Genomic DNA, 19194 nt, shown 5'->3' with positions numbered 1-19194 from the left:
CTAATTAACACAAAGATCCATAAATTCTACAACACAGGGAGCTTCAATGACAAGAAGATACTGACACTGAATTTTAAATCATTCTCTGTGTATGCTATCGCATTACCATCTTTTCTTCCCAATGTAGTGAAGAGCAGAGCTTGAAAGTCTGCAAATGTCCACCCATGTCACTCTACCATTGAATGACAACTGACAGGAATTCAGTCAGGAGTCTAGTTTCAAAGAGTACTGAATGAATGCACACAGGTGACCTTTTAGGATGTGCCAGCAGGATCCACACAGGCCACACAGGGTATGTCTACACAACATGGAAGATTGATGCTGCCGTGGTCAATCTTCTGGGGTTCGATATAGTGGGTCTACTGTAGACTTGCTAGATCAAAATCAACAGGTGCCCTCCATTAGCGTCAGTTCTCCTGCTTCTTGTGAGAAGTAAGGGAAGCTGCCGTGCGGAAATGCAATATAAGATACATCAACTCCACCTATGTAATTTACGTTGCTGGAGTTGCGTATCTTACTTTAACCTTCTGATGTAGTATAGACCAGGCCATAGCATACAATGCTCTAGTGCAACAGTGGAATTTACATCTCTCTAGCATACACTGATGCACTGTGTGAAGAATACCTGAGATGCCACAGTTCATCTGTCTAAGTATAGGGAAATGTAGGATTATCTACATGGGGACACTTGGAAAATTAATCCAAATGAACTAAATGTGTGAATTTACAGCTGATTCATTAAACCATGTTAAACACTTGTGCGAAACCTCTCATTCAGAATTCAAATGGCCCCAAACATAGGCTAAAATTTCGGCAAAAAATATAATGATAATTTGCCTGCATAGCAACATCCTGTATTACTAAGCTTATATGTACACAGAGAGAGACAGTTAAGTTTTACACTGCAATTTACAAGATATGTGCTGTGGATGGATCTCTCCTTCTTTAGCCTGAATAGTGGTACTTTTAACAGCTAAGAAACTCAGAAAATAGAATAACTATTGTTATGGATTGTGTGTAAAATCACAAGCTACAGTGCTCTTCAAAAGTCATAGAGCATATCTATAATCAGTACATAAGTAATAGTGTTACATGTATAGCCTGTAGGCGATCACACTTGCATAAATCACAAGCAGTGTAATCAATGGAATGAGTCAGATCTGTCTAACACAGACAAGTCACCCCTGGCTGGGATTTTGTACCTGTGACAGTCACAGGTGAAATGTCCTCATCAGTGTATTATTCCACGAGACTAAGCAAATTTAACCAGCCCTTTATCTGCGTGACACAAAGCTCAGACTTCATTAGTAAAGAATTCTGCTCGGGAATATACTGTAGCTACAGCGAGCGAGGATTTGAAAGGACGGAACAAAAAAGTGCCCCCCCCCCAGGCCTGCCAACAGGAGGGGCAAAGGGAGTAGTTACCCAGGGCCCAGAGATTCAAAGGGGCCTAAGACTCCTGAGAGCTGCTGCTGCTACGGAGGCAGTGGGGTGGCTGGAGCCCTTGGCCCTTTAAATCATCACCAGAATGCCACTCTGCATGCTCTGCACAGCTCCGAGGGCTGTGGTGCTGAGGGCTGGTGTCCCAACCCTGTCCCACCTACCTGAGGCCCTGCCCCTTCTGGGAGTGAGAAGCCATCTCCCCCACACCTTGCCTGGGGTTCACAGAAACTGCCACCCCACTGCTCATGCCTGTGCCGAGAAGCACAAGATTAAAAGTTTAGTTATCCTCACAGCTTGAGCCTGGATTCCTATCGTCTAGTTAACACCTCTGTGGCTCTGAAGTTGAAGAGGATCCTAAGATGACTGTTAAAAGAGCAGAAAAGAATCCACTGAACCCTTCAAGGGGGAACAAATGACATTTACAAGATTTTTTCTGGAACCTATGACAGAAGATATGGTGTTATAAGGAGACTTTTGAGTTTTTCGACCACTGAGAGGCATTCACGGACCAAGGACTGTTCTCCTAGGGTGGATTCCATCTGATTAGGGAAGAAAATATGCTTCTTGGATGGAGTTTGGCACAACTAATTAAAAGAGACTTGAATCAGGAACTCAGGGGCAGAGAGAATGGTTGCAAGATGCTCACGTGATCTCCACTCCTGGTTCTAATATTGTGTGGGAAGAAAATCAAGTAAGGGAGGATGCCACAATGGAGAATGCCAGCAATGGATCATTAGCTTCCTCAGATAGTAGGGGAATGGACAAGAGGAAAGATAGTGCTGCTGGTATTGGCACTAATAGTCAATTAGGCAATATGGGTGGCAGTGGAATGACTGTATCTAATTAGGCGAGGAATCAGGGTGAAACTAGGGAGAAACAATAGAAATGTCTGTAGTTCATGCAAGGAGCACCAATAAAAATGGAGGAATTAGAACTACTGGTACAGGAATTGAAACCAGATATTATAAGGAGAATGGAATCCTGTTGCAATAATAGTCACGAAGGGAGTACAGATATTGAGGGCTATGTGCTATTTAGAAAAATCAGAAATCAAAGTCCAAGGTGGGGGAATAATATTGCTTGTCAATGAGAAGGTAGACTGTGAAGAAATTAGAAGTAATAGAAAGTACAAAACAGAATGTGTTTGGGTCAAAATCATGTAGTGGAAGAAAGCTAATAGAGGCTCCATTTGGACAGTGATTGGGATCTGCTATGACCATCAGTATCTAGTCTAGACCAAGATTGCTAATATTTGTAGTGAAATAAATACTTGGAATTGTGTGATTATGGGAGACTTTAATTTCCTAGATATAGATAGTAGGAAAAGTGCTACTAATAATGGTAGATATCCCTTGATGTGATAGCTGACAGATTTCTTCAACAAATAGCCTCTGAACCAATAAGAGACAATGCTATTTTAGATTTAATATTGGTAAGTAGTAAGGACTACACAGAAGAATTGGTTGTGGAGGACAAACAATTTCAGTGATAATGAATTAATTCAGTTTAAACTAAATGGAAGGGTAAATAAAAATAATTCTGCAATGAGGGGGGCCTTGATTTTAAAAGGGCAAACTTTAAAAAAGCCAAGGAGAGTAGTTTGGGAAGTGGACTAGACTCCAGAACTTCAGGATCTGTATGTGGAAGAAGCTTGGAATTACTTTAAATCAAAGTTACAGAAACTAGCTAAACTCTGCCTCTCAAAAAAAGGGAAAAAATTCATAGTGAACAGTTTGAGGATCATGTTGGATGAACAAGCAGACAGAGTTGCACCTTCCAAAGGAAATTGAAACCATTAGTAAAAGATTTTTTAGCTATATGAATAATAAGGAAAGAACAAGCAGAACTGCTAAACATTGAGAATGGTGTGTGTGTGCGGGGGAGGGAGACGGATTACAGATAATCTTGGCATGGGACAACATTGAAACAAATATTTCACCTTAGTTGCTAATAAGAGTAATGAGGCATCAAGGTGGCTAATGGAAATGAGGATATTGAAGTAGAAATTACCACATCTGAGATGGAAGCCTGGAGGGTCGGGATGGATAATCTCCATTAAAGGAACTGGCACATGAAATTGCAAGATCAACAGCTAAGACTTTTAATGAATCCATAAACTCATCCATCATACTATATTACTAGATAACTGCTAATATAGTACCTATTTTTAAGAAAGGAAAAAAAAGTGATCCAGGAAATGACAGGCCTCTTGGTTTGATTTCAGTTGTATGCAAGGTCTTGGAATAAATTTTGAGAACAAGTATGAGAGGACAGAGGTAAAATGCTATGTAGTTTTACAAAATGTAGATTGTGCAGACAAACATGACCTCTTCCTTTGAGAAGATAGCTGATTTTTTAGATAAAGGAAATGCAGTAAATATAATCTACCTGGATTTTAGTAGAGCTTTTGATACAGTTCACATGGGAAATTATTAAATGAATTGGAGAAGATGAGGGATTAATAGGAGAATTGAAAGGTGGATAAGGAACTGGTTAAAGGGGTAATTATGGTGAGTCATACCGAAGAGTGAATTGTCAGGCTAGAAAGAGGAGTTCCTTAGTGATTGGTCTTGCAACCAACCTTATTTAACATTTTCATTAATTATGTTAGCAGAAAAAAATGAGAGTGTGTTAGTAAAATTTGCAGATGGTACAAAGTTGGAAGGTGTTACCAATATTAAGATGGACCAAAATCTCATACAAGAAATTATGGATGACAGTGAAAACTGGAGTAATAGGAATGGGATGAAATGTAATAGTTCAAGGCCATGTACTTAGGGACTAATAACAAGATTTTTTACCACAAACTGGGAATTTATCAGTTGGAATCAACAATGGCGTATACTATTATATAAGGAACTGGTGAGATCTCATCTGGATTTCTGCATGCAAGTCTGGTTTCCTCTGTCAAAAAAAGAAAGATGGGCTCCTAGGATGAATAGAGAAATGGAGAACCCATTGTGTCTTATTTAGCCTAAAAATACATTCTTCTCTATAAATGCATTAGAGGGATAATTATGAGGGAGGGAGAGCAGTTATTTAAGTTAAATGCCAGTGGAGGCACAAGAATAAATGGCTATAAACTGACCATGGAGTTTAGGCTTGAAATTAGATGAAGGTTTCTAACCTTCATATAAGCTATGTTCTGGAAAAGTCTACTAAGGACAGCAGTGGGGGCAGGGGAAATTCTGACCTTGATAAATGTAGGAAGGGGATGTTATGATGAAACTGCCTACAATGGCATATGGCCCATTTGCAACTGCTGGTAGCACATGTTCCCTCTGACTATTGGGGGTACTAGAGGGGAAGGGTTTTGAGTTACTACGCTGAATTCTTTCCCAGGTGTTTAACTGGTGAATGGTTGGGTAAGGTTCTGGGGCCTGTGACATATAGGAGGTCAGACTAAATGATCATCACACTCCAGTGAGCAATATTTTTTGTAGGGGGGGGCTCCTTTACCTATTTTGGTAGTTGTTCCTGGGCTGGCTCGGCCCCCTGGAAGAGACGGGGCATCAGGTTTAAGGGGTGGGGCCTAGGCAGAAGGGGTGGTTCCCTCTAGTCACCTTGTATGTGGGGGAGGAGACTTTTTGTGCTCCACCGTGGGGCGGGAGAACATACAAAATCTTTCGGCCACCACCTCTACTGTGCCAGGGGCATGCAGCGCCCAGGGGGAACCACTAGCCATTTTGAACAGCTGGTAGTTCCCTCTGGTGCTGTGTCCCCCTGGTGGGGAAGAGGAGACTTCATGCACCCCCCCGCTACCAACTGCTGATTGGTCTGGGAGAGGGGGAACACGCAAAGTCTCTTGCCCCTACCCCGCCCTGCCAGGGGTGCGCAGTGCCTAGAGGATACCACCTGCTGTTTTGAACATCTGGCAGTTCCCTTTAAGCACTGTGTGCCCCTGGTAAGGGGAGGAGACTTTGCGCACTCCCCTACCCCCAAGCTCCGATTGGCCTGGGAGCAGGGGTGCAGCAGGGCATACCAGGGGCTAGATCAAATGGCTTGGCCAGCCAGATCAGGTCCACCAACCATATCTTGCCCACCCCTGCCATAGTGCCCTTCTGTTCTTCGAGTCTAAAAGAAGCAGCAGCTCATGTTATGAGTTTTGTGGACTCAGCCGACTCATTCATTTCACACAGGCCCATTACATGGTAATTCTGTAGATGTTGGATACATCTGAATTCACACTCACAGAGATGCAGGACAATCTGGTGGTTAAAGCACTGGACAGGTAATCAGGGAGATCTAAGTGACCTTCTTGCCAGTGCCACATGCTTACTGTGTGATTTTGGGTGAGTCACTTGACCTCTCGGTGCCTTAGTTCCCTCCTCACCAGTTCTATTAGGTCTCTTCAGATTCTAAATTCTTCTGGCCAGGGATTCTCTTTTATCAGATGTTTGTACAATGACTACCCCAATGGGACTCTGGCCTTAGACCAGGCTACTAGCTTACTATGCTAGTAGAATGAATAACTCAGACTAAACAATGCCTAGAGGTGAAATGCGCTCAATCCATTACTAATTTCCTCAGCTGCTGGTGACTTAGTTTCACATGAATGTTGTACCAAAAGGAAAAATCATACTTGCTTTAAAAAAAATTAAACCCTTTTTATTTGTATATTTATTTTATATATAAAAGAAATTAAAAAAAGAACACGAACATGATTATTATGGCAATTCAGTTTTGTCTGAGCCCTCTGCTTGGGCCACTGCCTCTGGTCCACTGGGATTTAGCAAAGTCCGACGGTTATAATGTCCCTTTATGATGCCGGAGTTATTGTTCTCATTAAGGATTTGCTTCTGTTTTTGCCTGTTAAGAGACTGTACAAGTCCTAATACAACAGCCGCTAAGGAATACTGTCCAGTCAGCTTTCGTGGTTGTAAAATTAAAGGATTTGGTTGTACTCTTCCTAGAAGAAAATGTGTTTTGATTTTTCCTTCCTGTTCGCTGATACCTTTGACATAAATCTCTCCTCGATAGTCAAAGGCAAATCCCTTGTCCTTCAGGATCATATACGTTTCTTCAGGCACTTGTATTCTGCCACTTACCCCTGTACTGTCCATTCGACTAGCTAAGTTAACTGTTTTGCCCCAGATATCATATTGGGGTTTCTTAGCACCAATAACTCCTGCCACAACAGAGCCATGGCTAATACCTACAAACAAAATAAAACCAAGAAGAACCATAATTAGACAATCAGAGAAGCACATTTTAAATATCAAATTTTCGCTTATGCTTTAGAAGTTTGCTTTAGACACATTTTTCTCTGAGTTTTAGGGAAAGGGTTGAAATAAAGAGAAATAAGGACAAGAAACATTGGAATTTCTTTGTGGATATTGATTGTATATGGTAGCTATCACTGTACAATGTCAATATCTGTAAACTATGCTTCACTTTGACACCAATAAACTATGATCATCTTGATACTGTAGAAGAGCTCAGGTTTAGCTTTCATTCCAAGTAGGTTTGCTATCTTTTGGGAGTTTGTCTTGCAAGAAAAACTTGTTAGAATTATTATGCCTAGATGTGACATCATCATATTGTTATTTCCTATGAAAAGACATGACATCATGATGCAATTGCTTAAAAATGCCATAATTTTGTAATAACTTAAAATTATTTTGGGAAAGCTAATATTGTCCTGCAATAACTCCTAGTAAATTCAAGCCAAGGGGTAATGCTGTGAGATTAAAAGTGTCTATATGATGACTTGAAAAGTTAATTCATAATGGGTGAACGGTGATAGACACACAGCTCTGGACTTCACTTTCTCTCAGGCTACATCTTCAGGGTTTTTGTGCAAATACGGCCGTTTTTGTGCAAAAACCCACGGAGCGTCCACACCATAAGCACATTTTTGCACAAGAAAATGTACAGTGAATCGACAGAACAAAGGGCTTTTTGCGCTATAGGTATGCCTCTTTCTATGAGGAATAACTCCTTTTTGTGCAAGAGCTCATGCGCAAAAAGGTGTGTGTGGATGGGAAACAGGGTTTTTGTGTGCAGAAACAGCCTAGTGGAAGAAGCACAGGTACCCTGGTGGCCATTCTTTTAATGGCAATCAGAACTTTCTTGTGAGAAAGCATCCATGCAGTCTGGACACACTCTGCACAAAAGCGCATCGCTTTTCCAATGTGCTTTTGCAGTGTCAATGCGCTCTTGTGCAAGAAGATTTTGTGGAAGATCAAGAAGCCTGCAGTCTAGACGTAGCTTCAGATGAGGTATATTATGGATAATGACAATGCAAATCTCCCCATGGTGCCTGATCTATATATCTCAACCTGGATGTGGAAAGGCCACCTCTAACGGATCGCAATTCTGTAGGGTGTTTTTTGGGCTTGCCCAGTAAAGCAGTCTCCTACCCTGATTGTCAGCTACAGGCATGTTATTGCTATATCCAATACATGCAGCCTTTCATTTGTGTGTCCCATCCAAAGGGATTCATCTAGGATGCCAGGTTCCCCATGGCAGCAATTCCAAACCACTGGTGGTCCTACAGGTCTGGTCAAAACTAGCATAGATTTCTGTGCAAAGCCAAAAATAATTTAGCATACTTAGAATAAGCTCTCATTTCCATTTTACAGTAGAAGCAGCTAAGGCAGGAAAATTAAATGGAAAAAAAGACAGATGCAGGATTAGCTATAGGTGCTCTTAGCTCCTAGTCTAGTGCTCAGACATCACACCGTGATGCCCACTGTCCGATTCACATGAGAGCGTACAGGATGTCATCAGCGATTAATATAATAATTTACACGGGTGATTATAAAACATAATAAGAAGAGAACTAGAAGATTCTATTTTAGGCTAAGTAGTAGGGGCCTTATTTGGAAGCTAGAAGGTCTGATTTCTATCCTTGATTAAGACTGTGAAGTCAATGTAACCACAGAAAACAAATAGCTGGTGGCACTGAAGTTCTATACATCCACATGATCAATATACAATGTCCTGCAGATAGCAATAGGCAGCAAGTAGGTAACAGGCAGCAGGTTTAGCTTAATACAAGGAAGCACTTCTTTTTCTGATGGACAAACAACCTGAGGTTCTCAATGCCGAAAGTATAACTGGGTTAAAAAAACCAGCAAGCAAACAGTCTGGTAGCACTTTATAGACTAAGAAAACATGTAGATGGTATCATAAAAAAAACAGCAATCAAATGGTCTGGTAGCACTTTATAGACTAACAAAACATGTAGATGGTATTATGATACCATCTACATGTTTTGTTAGTCTATAAAGTGCTACCAGACTGTTTGCTTGCTGTTTTTTTTCTGTAACAGACTAACTTGGCTACCCCCTGAAGCTCCTGGGTTAAAAAAAGAATTAGATGAGTTCAGAAAGGATAGGTCCATCACTGGATATTAACACATGATGGTTAAGATTAGTGTTCTCTCTAATTTTTTCCATCCATGTATGGAATAAATTTATGCAATTAGTCACGTGCGGATGTGCACCAATAGAAACACATGCGGCCACATGCTACTGGCAGTGGGTGCTCTGCTAATCAGATGGGTGGCATATGAATCTCTCCTGGGTGGCTGCCCAAGCTTTCAGCTTACAGGGAACACTGTTCAGGATGCAACCTCATGCTCTAAAACTTCTGACTGCCAGAAGCTGGGACTGAATGACAAATAATAGACCAGTCGATAATTGCCCCCTTCTTATGTTCTTATGTATAAAGGATGTGTGCCTCCAAAACCAACCTGTTTTATTTCAAATGCTTGCACTATACTTACCGATGCGGAGTTCAAAGTTGTTGAATGAATGCTTGTTGATCTCCTGTATACTTTCATTCAAAGCTATGGAGAAGTCAGCCAAAGCACACAAGTGTCCCCATTTGTCCTCACATTGCTAAGAGTGAATTAAAATGGAATATGTTACGTGTGTTTTGCATTTGCTAAAAACCAGCTGTTTCCCCTGAGCAAAGCATGTGATATAATTTGTAAGAGCAGTTTCATGACACCCTATTACATCTCAGTGAAGTGGTTCACTCTTAATGGAGAGGTAATACATTTCATTTATGGTGCACTACTTACACATTTCAATACAGAGATGCCTGGCTATGAAATATTGTAGATGCTTTGCTTGAGATTAGGAATTTGATGGATAATTATAGGACTAAGCATGAGGTGGAATTTCAGGGTAAAAAGCTAAAGCGGAGAGGGGTGAGGAAAGAGGGCAATACAAGGCTTAGGAGGAAAAGCTATAAGAAAGGAGTCAGGGGAATAAAGAGAGAAACAGCATGGAAAGTGAAAGAAGAAAAGAGGAGAGAGAATTCTTTAAGATCGATTGTGATTTTCATGTGTGAGAAGTTCCAAATATCCATTTTCTTCTAGTAAATACCACCCTGTGATCACTTTAAAATGACACCACCCTGTGATCACCTTAAAATGTCTTTGCTTTGCAGGAATGGATGAAGGGCATCACACTGACAACTCAGGTTTTTTTTTTTTTTAAATATTAAATTATTGCCTTACCTGTTTTTCAGGTGATAATCCTGATACAGCCATGTATGTGCTGCCAATGGTTTTAATTTTTTCAATATCTTGAAATCTTTCTTCACCTAGTAACTAATGTAAATGAGACAAAAGGCTATTACTTCTGTAGTATGTGCAGCAAAATGTTGTAGAGTTAAATTGTACAAGAACAAAGACCTAAGATAATAATTATTCTCACAGTTCATTGTAAGGAAGATCTAATTTGGTAGAGCATCTTGTGTAACTGACAATGGCACACAGTTCACTTGAACTTCTTTGTACAATGAGCTTAAAGCTTTCAATGTTTCCATGCTAGGTACTCACAAAATACATTCAGCTAATCTGTGCTGTGCCATGGGGCTGCTTGGCACTCATAGATAGTATGCACTCAAGTCCAATTTAAATTCAGGGAATTGATGCAATTCCATCGCACACCAACAGACAGACACACACACAAATTCCGCATCAGCAAACTGAACGCCCCCACATACAACCAGCACTCCAAAATTTTGCAAAAATCTCCTTAAGTCCTAAAGGAGAGTTCTCTCTTATTAGGGGAAATATTAATACTCTTATGCTATACAACACTATTCGAAGTTTTTCCAAGTCATGCATCTGAGGTGCTCATTGATTAAAAGCCAAAGGAATTACTTTACTCAAAGCAAGATGCCTACTCCTGGCTTAGCACAAATGCCCTCCCATCAGACTAACCACAGCGTCTGCCAGTCAAGAATCTGGGGTCTTGGAAACTTACTTTGTTTATAGAAATCATACCACCTGCCTTTAATGGAAAAGGTGCTCTGTATCCCATGTTGGGAATGTAAACCCATATGGCTTTTCCAACTATGGAAAGGCCAAGACCTGACCTACTTTTATTTTCTTCTACCTGCTTGTAAACCCATTTATGTGCCTTTCCCTGCTCAGCAGCTTCGATGCTCTCTTAAAGAGAGGAATCTTTGGTTGTAACCAGCCTTCATGAACCATCTGATGGCAACAGATCAGTGCGTGCAGGCGAGGGGGAAAACAATTTTGGTAAAGAAACAGATTTCATTTTCAGCTTCAAAAGGGTTTTTGTAAACAGCAGCGAGCAACACAGTCATTTCAAAAGCATGTCAAAATATCTGAAGCGTGCTCTTTTCAGAAGCAAAGAAGCCATTGGCTCTTAGATTGTTTACAGACAATATCTGCAGCACTCTTATTTTTTCTTCTATTATTTTAAATACCCTTGTACATCAACTGTATCTTATTTAACAGCTGCTTCCTCCCATGTTTAAAACAATGCTTTCTTTTTCATTTTCTGCTTGATGGCACCTTATAAAGATAGATTTTAAGACTGTGGGAATATATTCAAATAGACTCAGTTTTCCCCCCCCTTCTTAATGTCTTCACTATCTTGTCTAGGCAATTTAGGGGACATTTTCTAACATTAACACCCCTCTTTAGCCTGCAGCTCCATTAAGGGCTTGATCCCACATTCTTTATACATCCAACGTGAGTGGGAAGTTAGTGATCATATAAAAAATGAAAGATTGGTCCGCAAGGGTATACACACAAAGTTACCCAGTAGCATGCACCTGGGCATATTATGTAAGTACAATTTAATCAGTGAAGTGTGAAAATGTGATTCTGCAGTTAAGTCATAATTTATATTTGTGACAGCATAACAACTGCTACGGCAAAAGACTGATGATATAAACACTGCATAAACCATTTCAGGATAAAAGAAAAGAAAAAATTGTCTGTAAAGTAGAAAGTGCTTATTACAATACCAAAACAAGTAATATCACAGCATCAAGATTCCAAGGTGATAAGCATCTTAGATTAAATTGATTAGATAGAAAATGAGATATCAGAAATAAATCGCCTTACAGCAGCAATTTCCAGGGCAGGAACAGTGTCTATGTCTGTGCAGTGTACAAAATAATGGGGGCTTGGGCTTGGTTGTGGCTTTTCAGATACATCAAATAATTATAATAATAATCATGTAGCACTCTGACAAGTGGTGCTATAAAAAAGCAGCACGGTGTCCATATAGTAAGTGTGCCTGACAGTGCCTCTGAGCACATATACAAACTAGAAAATCATGTATAATTGCATTCTCAAATGACACTGTCACACTGAAAGACTCCCCATGCCAATCCAGAAGTCTACATATCCCAGCTCACCCATCAGGGAGAAGCTTAGATAACTAGACAAGCCTTACAGCAGGTTCTGAAGGTCAACAGATTTTGCAGCTTTGGGGAAAGCAACTTCCAAAGCCGCATGTCCCCAAATACATAAATTTGCAGACAGACTGTGGCCTGGCCGTATGTGGCTGAACAAGGATATACAAGGATATAAGGGATAGTTAGACACCTGGCATCTGATTCTACACCCCTGTGAATCCTCTATGGGCTGCTGCTCTTGGCACATAAAGCAAGACTTCACGAGGCCACTGCTTCCCCCACCTATGTGGGAGTGGGGGTGTTGGAGGAGAGGGGTAAGGAGTGAGCAAGTCTTGAATTCATTTGCAGAAATGTAGGTTATTTCTCCCCAGGACAAAGGGGGGGGGGGGGAATGTGGGGGAGATTATGACTCTCTGATGTATTGTACAGCTTCCCAGAAGGCCAGTAAGCACAAAATAGCTGAGATACAGTCCCGGGAGTCTTGTTTGTTTTTCTTTCCTCAACTCAGATCTACTGCTATGGGGACAGAAGACTGCATCCAGATCCTAGCATTCTTGTTCACCAAGTTATAAAGCAATCAACATTCATCTCCATTTTTGAGCACAGATTCATTTCCTCAGACTGTCTACACGCAGAAGCATTCTCCTGGTGCACATCACTCCTCCCTTATTTTTCAGACTGCTGTGATGGTCATAGAGGCTTATATCACAACCATAGCACATGACTTAAAAGTGCACGTGCAGCAATTGCATGAATCCAGAACAGGATTTTCACCACTAGCTCTCTAGCCTCCCTTCCTTCCTGCATCTTCTGCCACAGAACGCATACCAAAGAGGATGGCACAGAAGGTGAGTTAGACAACACCATATCTGTGTGTCAAGGAAGGTAGGTAATTATATAGTCTCATCAACATATAAACAGAATGGTTCAGCACAGGATGTACCTTTATGTTCCCCTCAAACATGACTGGGTGGGGAAGGAATAGCAACAGAAAAGCTTCTCTGCCTACCTAAATATGAGTATGAACCCTAATCTCAAATTGAACAAAGAATGAAAAAACAAAAAATAATGAAGTCTTGCAGCACCTTAGAGACTAACACGATTTGCAGACGGTATCATGAGCTTTCATGGGCACAACCCATTTCAGCTACGAGGGAGGTGGGGTTTGTTATCATTCCGTGACTTTGTAATTAGTTTGTTCCTCTCCCCCTGCCAGGCTTGCAAACTCAATCTAGACTCTGAAAGGAACACTGGATTTGTTCTGGCTCACATGCCATCACCCATCACAGCTAGATTCTAGTTTCAGAATTTCTAGCAGTAAACAATCCATCTCACTCTCTCTCAGCTGTGCTGGCACTGACTGGGGCAAACAGGAATAATAAGCAGTCACAATGAAGGTTGGCCACTGAAGTCAGTGGCTCTGCTTCTGAATATATGCAGGGAGCAGAAATATTGCCTATGATGTCACCATTTCATCATAATCACCCTTCTAATTCTGAACTGCTGCTGAGTAAAGCAACTGTTTTCCCACGATCATTCTATCATTCTAATCATTCTAAGTAATTCTGAAAAGCCACATTGTCCCAACACTAACAGGGCTGCTCTTAAGCTGTGCATCTAGACATGGCTCACAGGTCTGCAAAGAAGGAATAAGCGAAAATGCAACCTGCAGACTTTCCGCTAGGGGATGCTGTACAGCTGAAAATGGAAGCTTAATGACTTCCCTTTCTCATTGCAGTACATTTTGCTCACGCTTTTGAGTCTTTCCTTCTTCCCTGTGTATAATCATTGACTCTTTTCACTTATTCTCTCCTCTTTGCTTCCTTTCAAAACTGCTGAGCTGCAGACCAGAGTCTAGCTGGAGTAAGCAAACTCCATCTCCACACTACAAGTAGGTTAGCAGCCAGCAAGGGATCACATTATTTCATTTAATATCCATATCAAACCAAATCTATTATGCAGCTAACGATGTCTGAGACTTAATACATTCCCTTAATAGGCTCTTTATTAATCAGAGTAGGTGTTAGGGATATGAATGTGAAATAACATTAATATTCTTGGTGTGAGATATCTTCAGTTGTCACAGCTACAGCAATGTGATTATTCTGCCAAGATGATGGGACTTCTTACAATTAATTCATAGCATAAACCTTGCATTATCTTTGAGGCATCAAGTTTTAAATCAGATATACAAAGAAAAACAAAGCTATTAATAAAGTAATATGGTGACAGCTATGTGTGAGCTTAAGTATAAATATTTATACCTATCAGGACAGAAGCTAGTTGGTAGCAAAGCTTGTTAAGTAACAACGATATTTGAAATGTAACTATGTTATACACCTCTACTTCACTCCAGTAATTTCTCTGCCCCACCCAGTTCTGTGGACATATCCGCAGTCTTCTCCCCTCATCTGTCACTTTATCTTTGATGTTTTATTCAACAACCACCTGAGAGTCGAAATCCAAGAGGTACCTATCACCAGCCTCCCTCTCACACTACGCAGGGAGAAGAAGGTGAGGGTCCTGGCTTTGCATCTTTGTACCTCAGTTCCCCACCTGTAAAATTTGGATAACAACATTTCTGACATGGAGGCAATTTGAGGGTAATTTCAGAGCTCTCTAATTTGCTTTTCCAAGAGCAATGCCCTGGATCAGTGGTGCTCAAGCTTTTCTATACTGAAAACAGGAGCCTCTTGCATCTAGCTGGGATCTAGAACTGCTGCCATTTAGTAACATGTGAAGGGCAAAGCAGTCACAGCCTACTGAAACTTGTTTGCATTCCAGGTTGACTATATCTATCCTTGGTAGTTTCCACTCTGGCTTCCAGCTGCTTTACAGTTCTTATGCTGCCCTTCTGCATGGGCTGAAGTCTAGCTTCTCAAGAATAGCCCTTCTTCCTTTCCTTTCCTTTCCTTTCCTTTCCTTTTTTAATCCTTCCTGACCACAGTGCAGGAATTGACACCATCTAGCTTGACATCCCTATGAAGTGATTGTCAGAATTAGCAATAGCCTTGGACAACTTGCTTCCTGCACACACTCAGTTATCCAACTGCTCCTCTTTTGGCAATGGTTACTTCTCAGCCATTACACTTTTAAAGGTTTGTGCTAAGCTGTCTTCTCTCCTCTTGTTATCTTATCCCCCCTTGGTGCTTATTCTGAAATCAAACTTGATTGTCCTTACTGAGGAAATGGTACCTAAATATAGCCCTTTACTCTAAGTGCTTTCCTCACAGATTATCAACACCCATTTTCTCCTCTCTTGTTATTCACATCTCTACATCACATGCTGTGAATGAGACAGACACATTCACCCTGACTTGATTAGCCTCATTAACACTGGTCCTATCATTGACAAGTAACTTTTTTAGTTGTTCTTATATATACTCCTAACTCTGTAATTTCTACTCCAACTCATCTAAGGAAGTGGATTTTACCCACAAAAGCTTATGCCCTAATACATCTCTTCATTTCTAAGGTGCCACAGGACTCCTTGTTGTTTTTGCAGATATAGACTAATACGGCTACCCTCCGAGACTTTTTGTCATGAAACTTAGTTCAGCTTCATATATCTAAAACTATACCCTCCCTATATGATCAGACCAGCACTCTCAATCAAAAGTCAATATCTTTCCATCTTTCATGTACCATCTTTATTCAGGAATCTGGAGATGTGATTTGACACTGTTCACTGTTTGTCTTTCATACTCCTTGAGTCTATAAATCAGTTGTCTTCAAAACAATGCCTATATTTCCCATATCTGCACCATTCCTTTCCAAAAACTATTGCAGATAACTTCACCCTTTTTAACCATCAAATACCAAGTTAAAGACTATGTCTATATTATCCAGATGTATCGGGACAGATTCTGATTGCAATCACACAGGTGTAAATCCAAGGTCACTAATTTCAGTCTTAACTTCACCTTACTAATGTAATTAATATCAGTAGTTGGCATGTTCAGTAGAAGAAAAGATGCAACTTGGATACCAATTAAAGTAAAGGCAAGGCACAAATATTACAGGGACTCAATAGACATGATTGATCAAATGTCAGACCTGCTCATCTGGGTATTCATTACTTAAAGTTCAAGAAGTCCCCTTCTCTACAAGCAGGTATTACCTCATCGAAGTCTGCAATGATTTCATTTAGCAAACGGAGACATTCCACTCCTTGGTTATTCATTTCAGTTTGAGAATAAAAATCAGCAAATCCAGGGATGGAAGCAAACATCACGCCAACAGCATCATAGGATTGAGAGTATAACTCCTAAAGGAACAAAAGGAAAGAACAACAAGTTGGAATAGAAATGTATCCCATAGGTAATGTCTGGTTGTGTAAATTCATTGTCTGTATCTTTTGAAGAACAACATAACATTTATTTTATGATGGAATCAATAAATAGTTCCAGACATGGCCTTTTGTAGGTACTATTGACAAGCTGAGTTCCCTGGGTGGAGGTTGCCAAAGGTGTTGCCAACCCTTGAAATTTTATCCTGAGTCTCTTGTAATATTTGGTGCTTTTCGTAAAGCCCCATCAGCTTGAGGCATATGATCACATAAGAATTTCGGCTTTCACTGAAAAGAACATTTCAGCCCTCATGCTTGTAGAGAAAAACTGGAAATGAGTACCTGAAAGGTTCAAACACAAGAAAACAAATACACAGAGGCCTACATTTATTGTGAAAATCTCATGATTTTTAAGTCCTTCTCAATTTTTTGAAGGCTTGCGATTAGCAAGAGTGGTATTGTCTAATGGTAAGAATTGGGGAGGGGTCTGGAATCAACAGTCTTCATTTCTGTTCTTGACTCTTCTACTAACTCACTCTGCTGGCACGGGCACATCTCTTCTCTCTGAGCAACAGTTTCCCTAACAGTAAGAAAGAGAATAACAACACCCACCCAAGGGTGCTGTGAGTCTTAATTCATTAACGTTTGTAAAGCACTTCAAGTTCTTTGGAACACAGCTGACTTCTGTACCCGGCCCCTCCCCTGTGCGCAATGGAAATGCTTACACTAGGGCAGGGAAAACGTATTAGAGAGGCCATACTCCACATTTCATAGATGCAAAGCACAGAGTGGCACCTGGGGCCCTAATTATATAAGAGACAATGTATGAATGAATGAGTGTGTGTATATGCACACACACATACACTAGTGCTGCATATACAACCAAGTACTGTCCATAAAACCAACCAGCTGAGCCTTCAGTGGCTGAGTTTTTCTGTTTGGTAGGAAGCACTAGGAGAGAAATAATAAATCCATGAGAAAATGCTTACACGACACATCTGGGGGGTAATTTTTTGAGAGCAGGAGAATTCAGTTAATAGCCAGACATGAATTACAGGATTGATTGTACAGTAATCTGCCAGATGTTAATACCAGCCAGCTCATTCATAAATCCTCCCCAGGTATAATCGCTCCAGGAAATTGCCTTGCAAAAAGCAGAGGTGGCAGCTGAAAATATAACTGTAAGTGTACTGAATGCATCCACATTGACCTATTGGGCATCTGGTTTCAATGCTTCTTTTGAAAATTATTTGAGCACTGAAAATGAGTGTGTGTGAATTTATATATTACAGCTCAATGGTTCAGCAGGATGGAGCATCTACTGTCCCAGCAGCCATAGTATATTCATGACAAAAGGTATATTCATGACAGACGATGGCAGGGCCTGGAGCTAAAGTTTATTTCATATTTTTTAAAAAAGTGTTTTGGTCTTGCTCTCTTTCAGATGCACCTACACACTTCCAATTGTGCAGAATAATATTGTGTTTTCTGAGCAATTTAATTCTTGCAAAGCAGGAAATTCTCCTAGAGGCTAAACTTTTAAACATCTGGACATGTAACTTCTGAAGATGATGCCATCTTTTCCTAGCTGGTGCTTTAAATCACAACTTTTAGGAGGAAAATGGGGGCTTGTCCTGTAACACTTAGTTTGGCTAGTTACATCTATTTTCAAAAAAGCACCGTCTGACCAGTAGGATTCTGAACCCATTTCATTTCTAATGTTGGTCCCTTGATTCTAGAACTATTCTAGAAATAACCTTGGTTCTTGACCCACGGTTCAAATGTCATGTGTATCTCCAACCCCAAGCCTGATTTCCATAATACTTTAGGACACACTCAGCTTGGTCACTACTAAAGTCATTGTGAACATTTGACTTATTTCTGGTCACTATACATCAAGACACGTTTTTCTCCTTTTTCCTTTTTCTTGGGATTTCCTTCATCTGTTGAGTAACTCCACAACTAAGATCACCATCAATGATCTCCAAAGTTTCCACTACCCTCGAATGTTATTATCTGTGTTCTCTGTCTCAGGACCTGCTCAGAATAGCTCTCTGTTCATTCTGATTCTCAGCATATCCTTATTACATTTGTTGAGGCCCATTAAGATACATTCTTTAATTACATGGTCTCGATTTGTTTTTTGGTTTTTTTTAAAACCCTGTTTCATTCAGTACACTAGATGGACAAACAAACACACTAATAAAACTAATGATGTACTCTTGTATTTAAGGGGCAGGGCTGGAGCCCAGGACAGGGTTCTGTTCCTGGCTCTGCCACAAACTTCCTGTGTGATGTTGAACAAGACCTGTTATACATATTCATGAGGGGAGTACATGAAGGTTGCACAGGCATTAATTAATTCTGGTATTTCCTATCTTTTGAGGGTGTGACTTTCCAATGTCAATGGTCTTTTAACATTTTATTCATGTGACAAATAATGTCAGATAGGGGGAAAACAGCTTTACAATTCTAGTAGCATCCTAAAGGGCCCCATTTTTCTTTTGCTTGTTAGGAAAAAAAGTATCGGAAACAAACTGATACGTACTTCGTTATCTCGATCCTTCTCTAGGAAGTGACGGGCAACATGACTTGGTAGAATATTGCGTAGCATATTTTCATTGTGCTCCCTTAATTCCTTCATTTCGTTGATTTCTTCTTTTGCTTGAACACGCCACAAAAAGTCCAGCCTTGCTGTGTATTCAAGCTATAGTTATGAAGAAAGGCAAACATTCAGTCTGATGAGATAAGCACAGACATTGGATTGTAATCATGGAAGCGTGTGGCTGCTATCTAAATTACTTCAGTGCTGTAGACAACAGAAC

The 19194-nt window shown here is 40.4% G+C and overlaps 1 protein-coding gene across 2 annotated transcripts in view; it reads right to left on the bottom strand.

Moving 5' to 3' along the window:
• Nucleotides 1-5878: 5878 nt before the first annotated feature.
• The window catches only part of ADCY8 (adenylate cyclase 8), a 214533-nt gene continuing 201217 nt past the window's right edge, over nt 5879-19194 (bottom strand). For both annotated transcript variants that reach the window (XM_075920134.1, XM_075920135.1), the window contains 5 exons: nt 18918-19076; nt 16202-16348; nt 9917-10009; nt 9176-9290; nt 5879-6598 (listed from right to left, as the gene is read on the bottom strand). In XM_075920134.1, coding sequence (XP_075776249.1) covers nt 6111-6598; nt 9176-9290; nt 9917-10009; nt 16202-16348; nt 18918-19076 — 1002 coding nt within the window. In that variant the 3' untranslated portion in view covers nt 5879-6110. The remainder of the gene's footprint in view (nt 6599-9175; nt 9291-9916; nt 10010-16201; nt 16349-18917; nt 19077-19194) is intronic.

Source organism: Pelodiscus sinensis, chromosome 2, assembly GCF_049634645.1.
Source record: "Pelodiscus sinensis isolate JC-2024 chromosome 2, ASM4963464v1, whole genome shotgun sequence".
NCBI lineage: Eukaryota > Metazoa > Chordata > Testudines > Trionychidae > Pelodiscus > Pelodiscus sinensis.
This window is presented reverse-complemented; position numbering and strand designations above follow the sequence as displayed.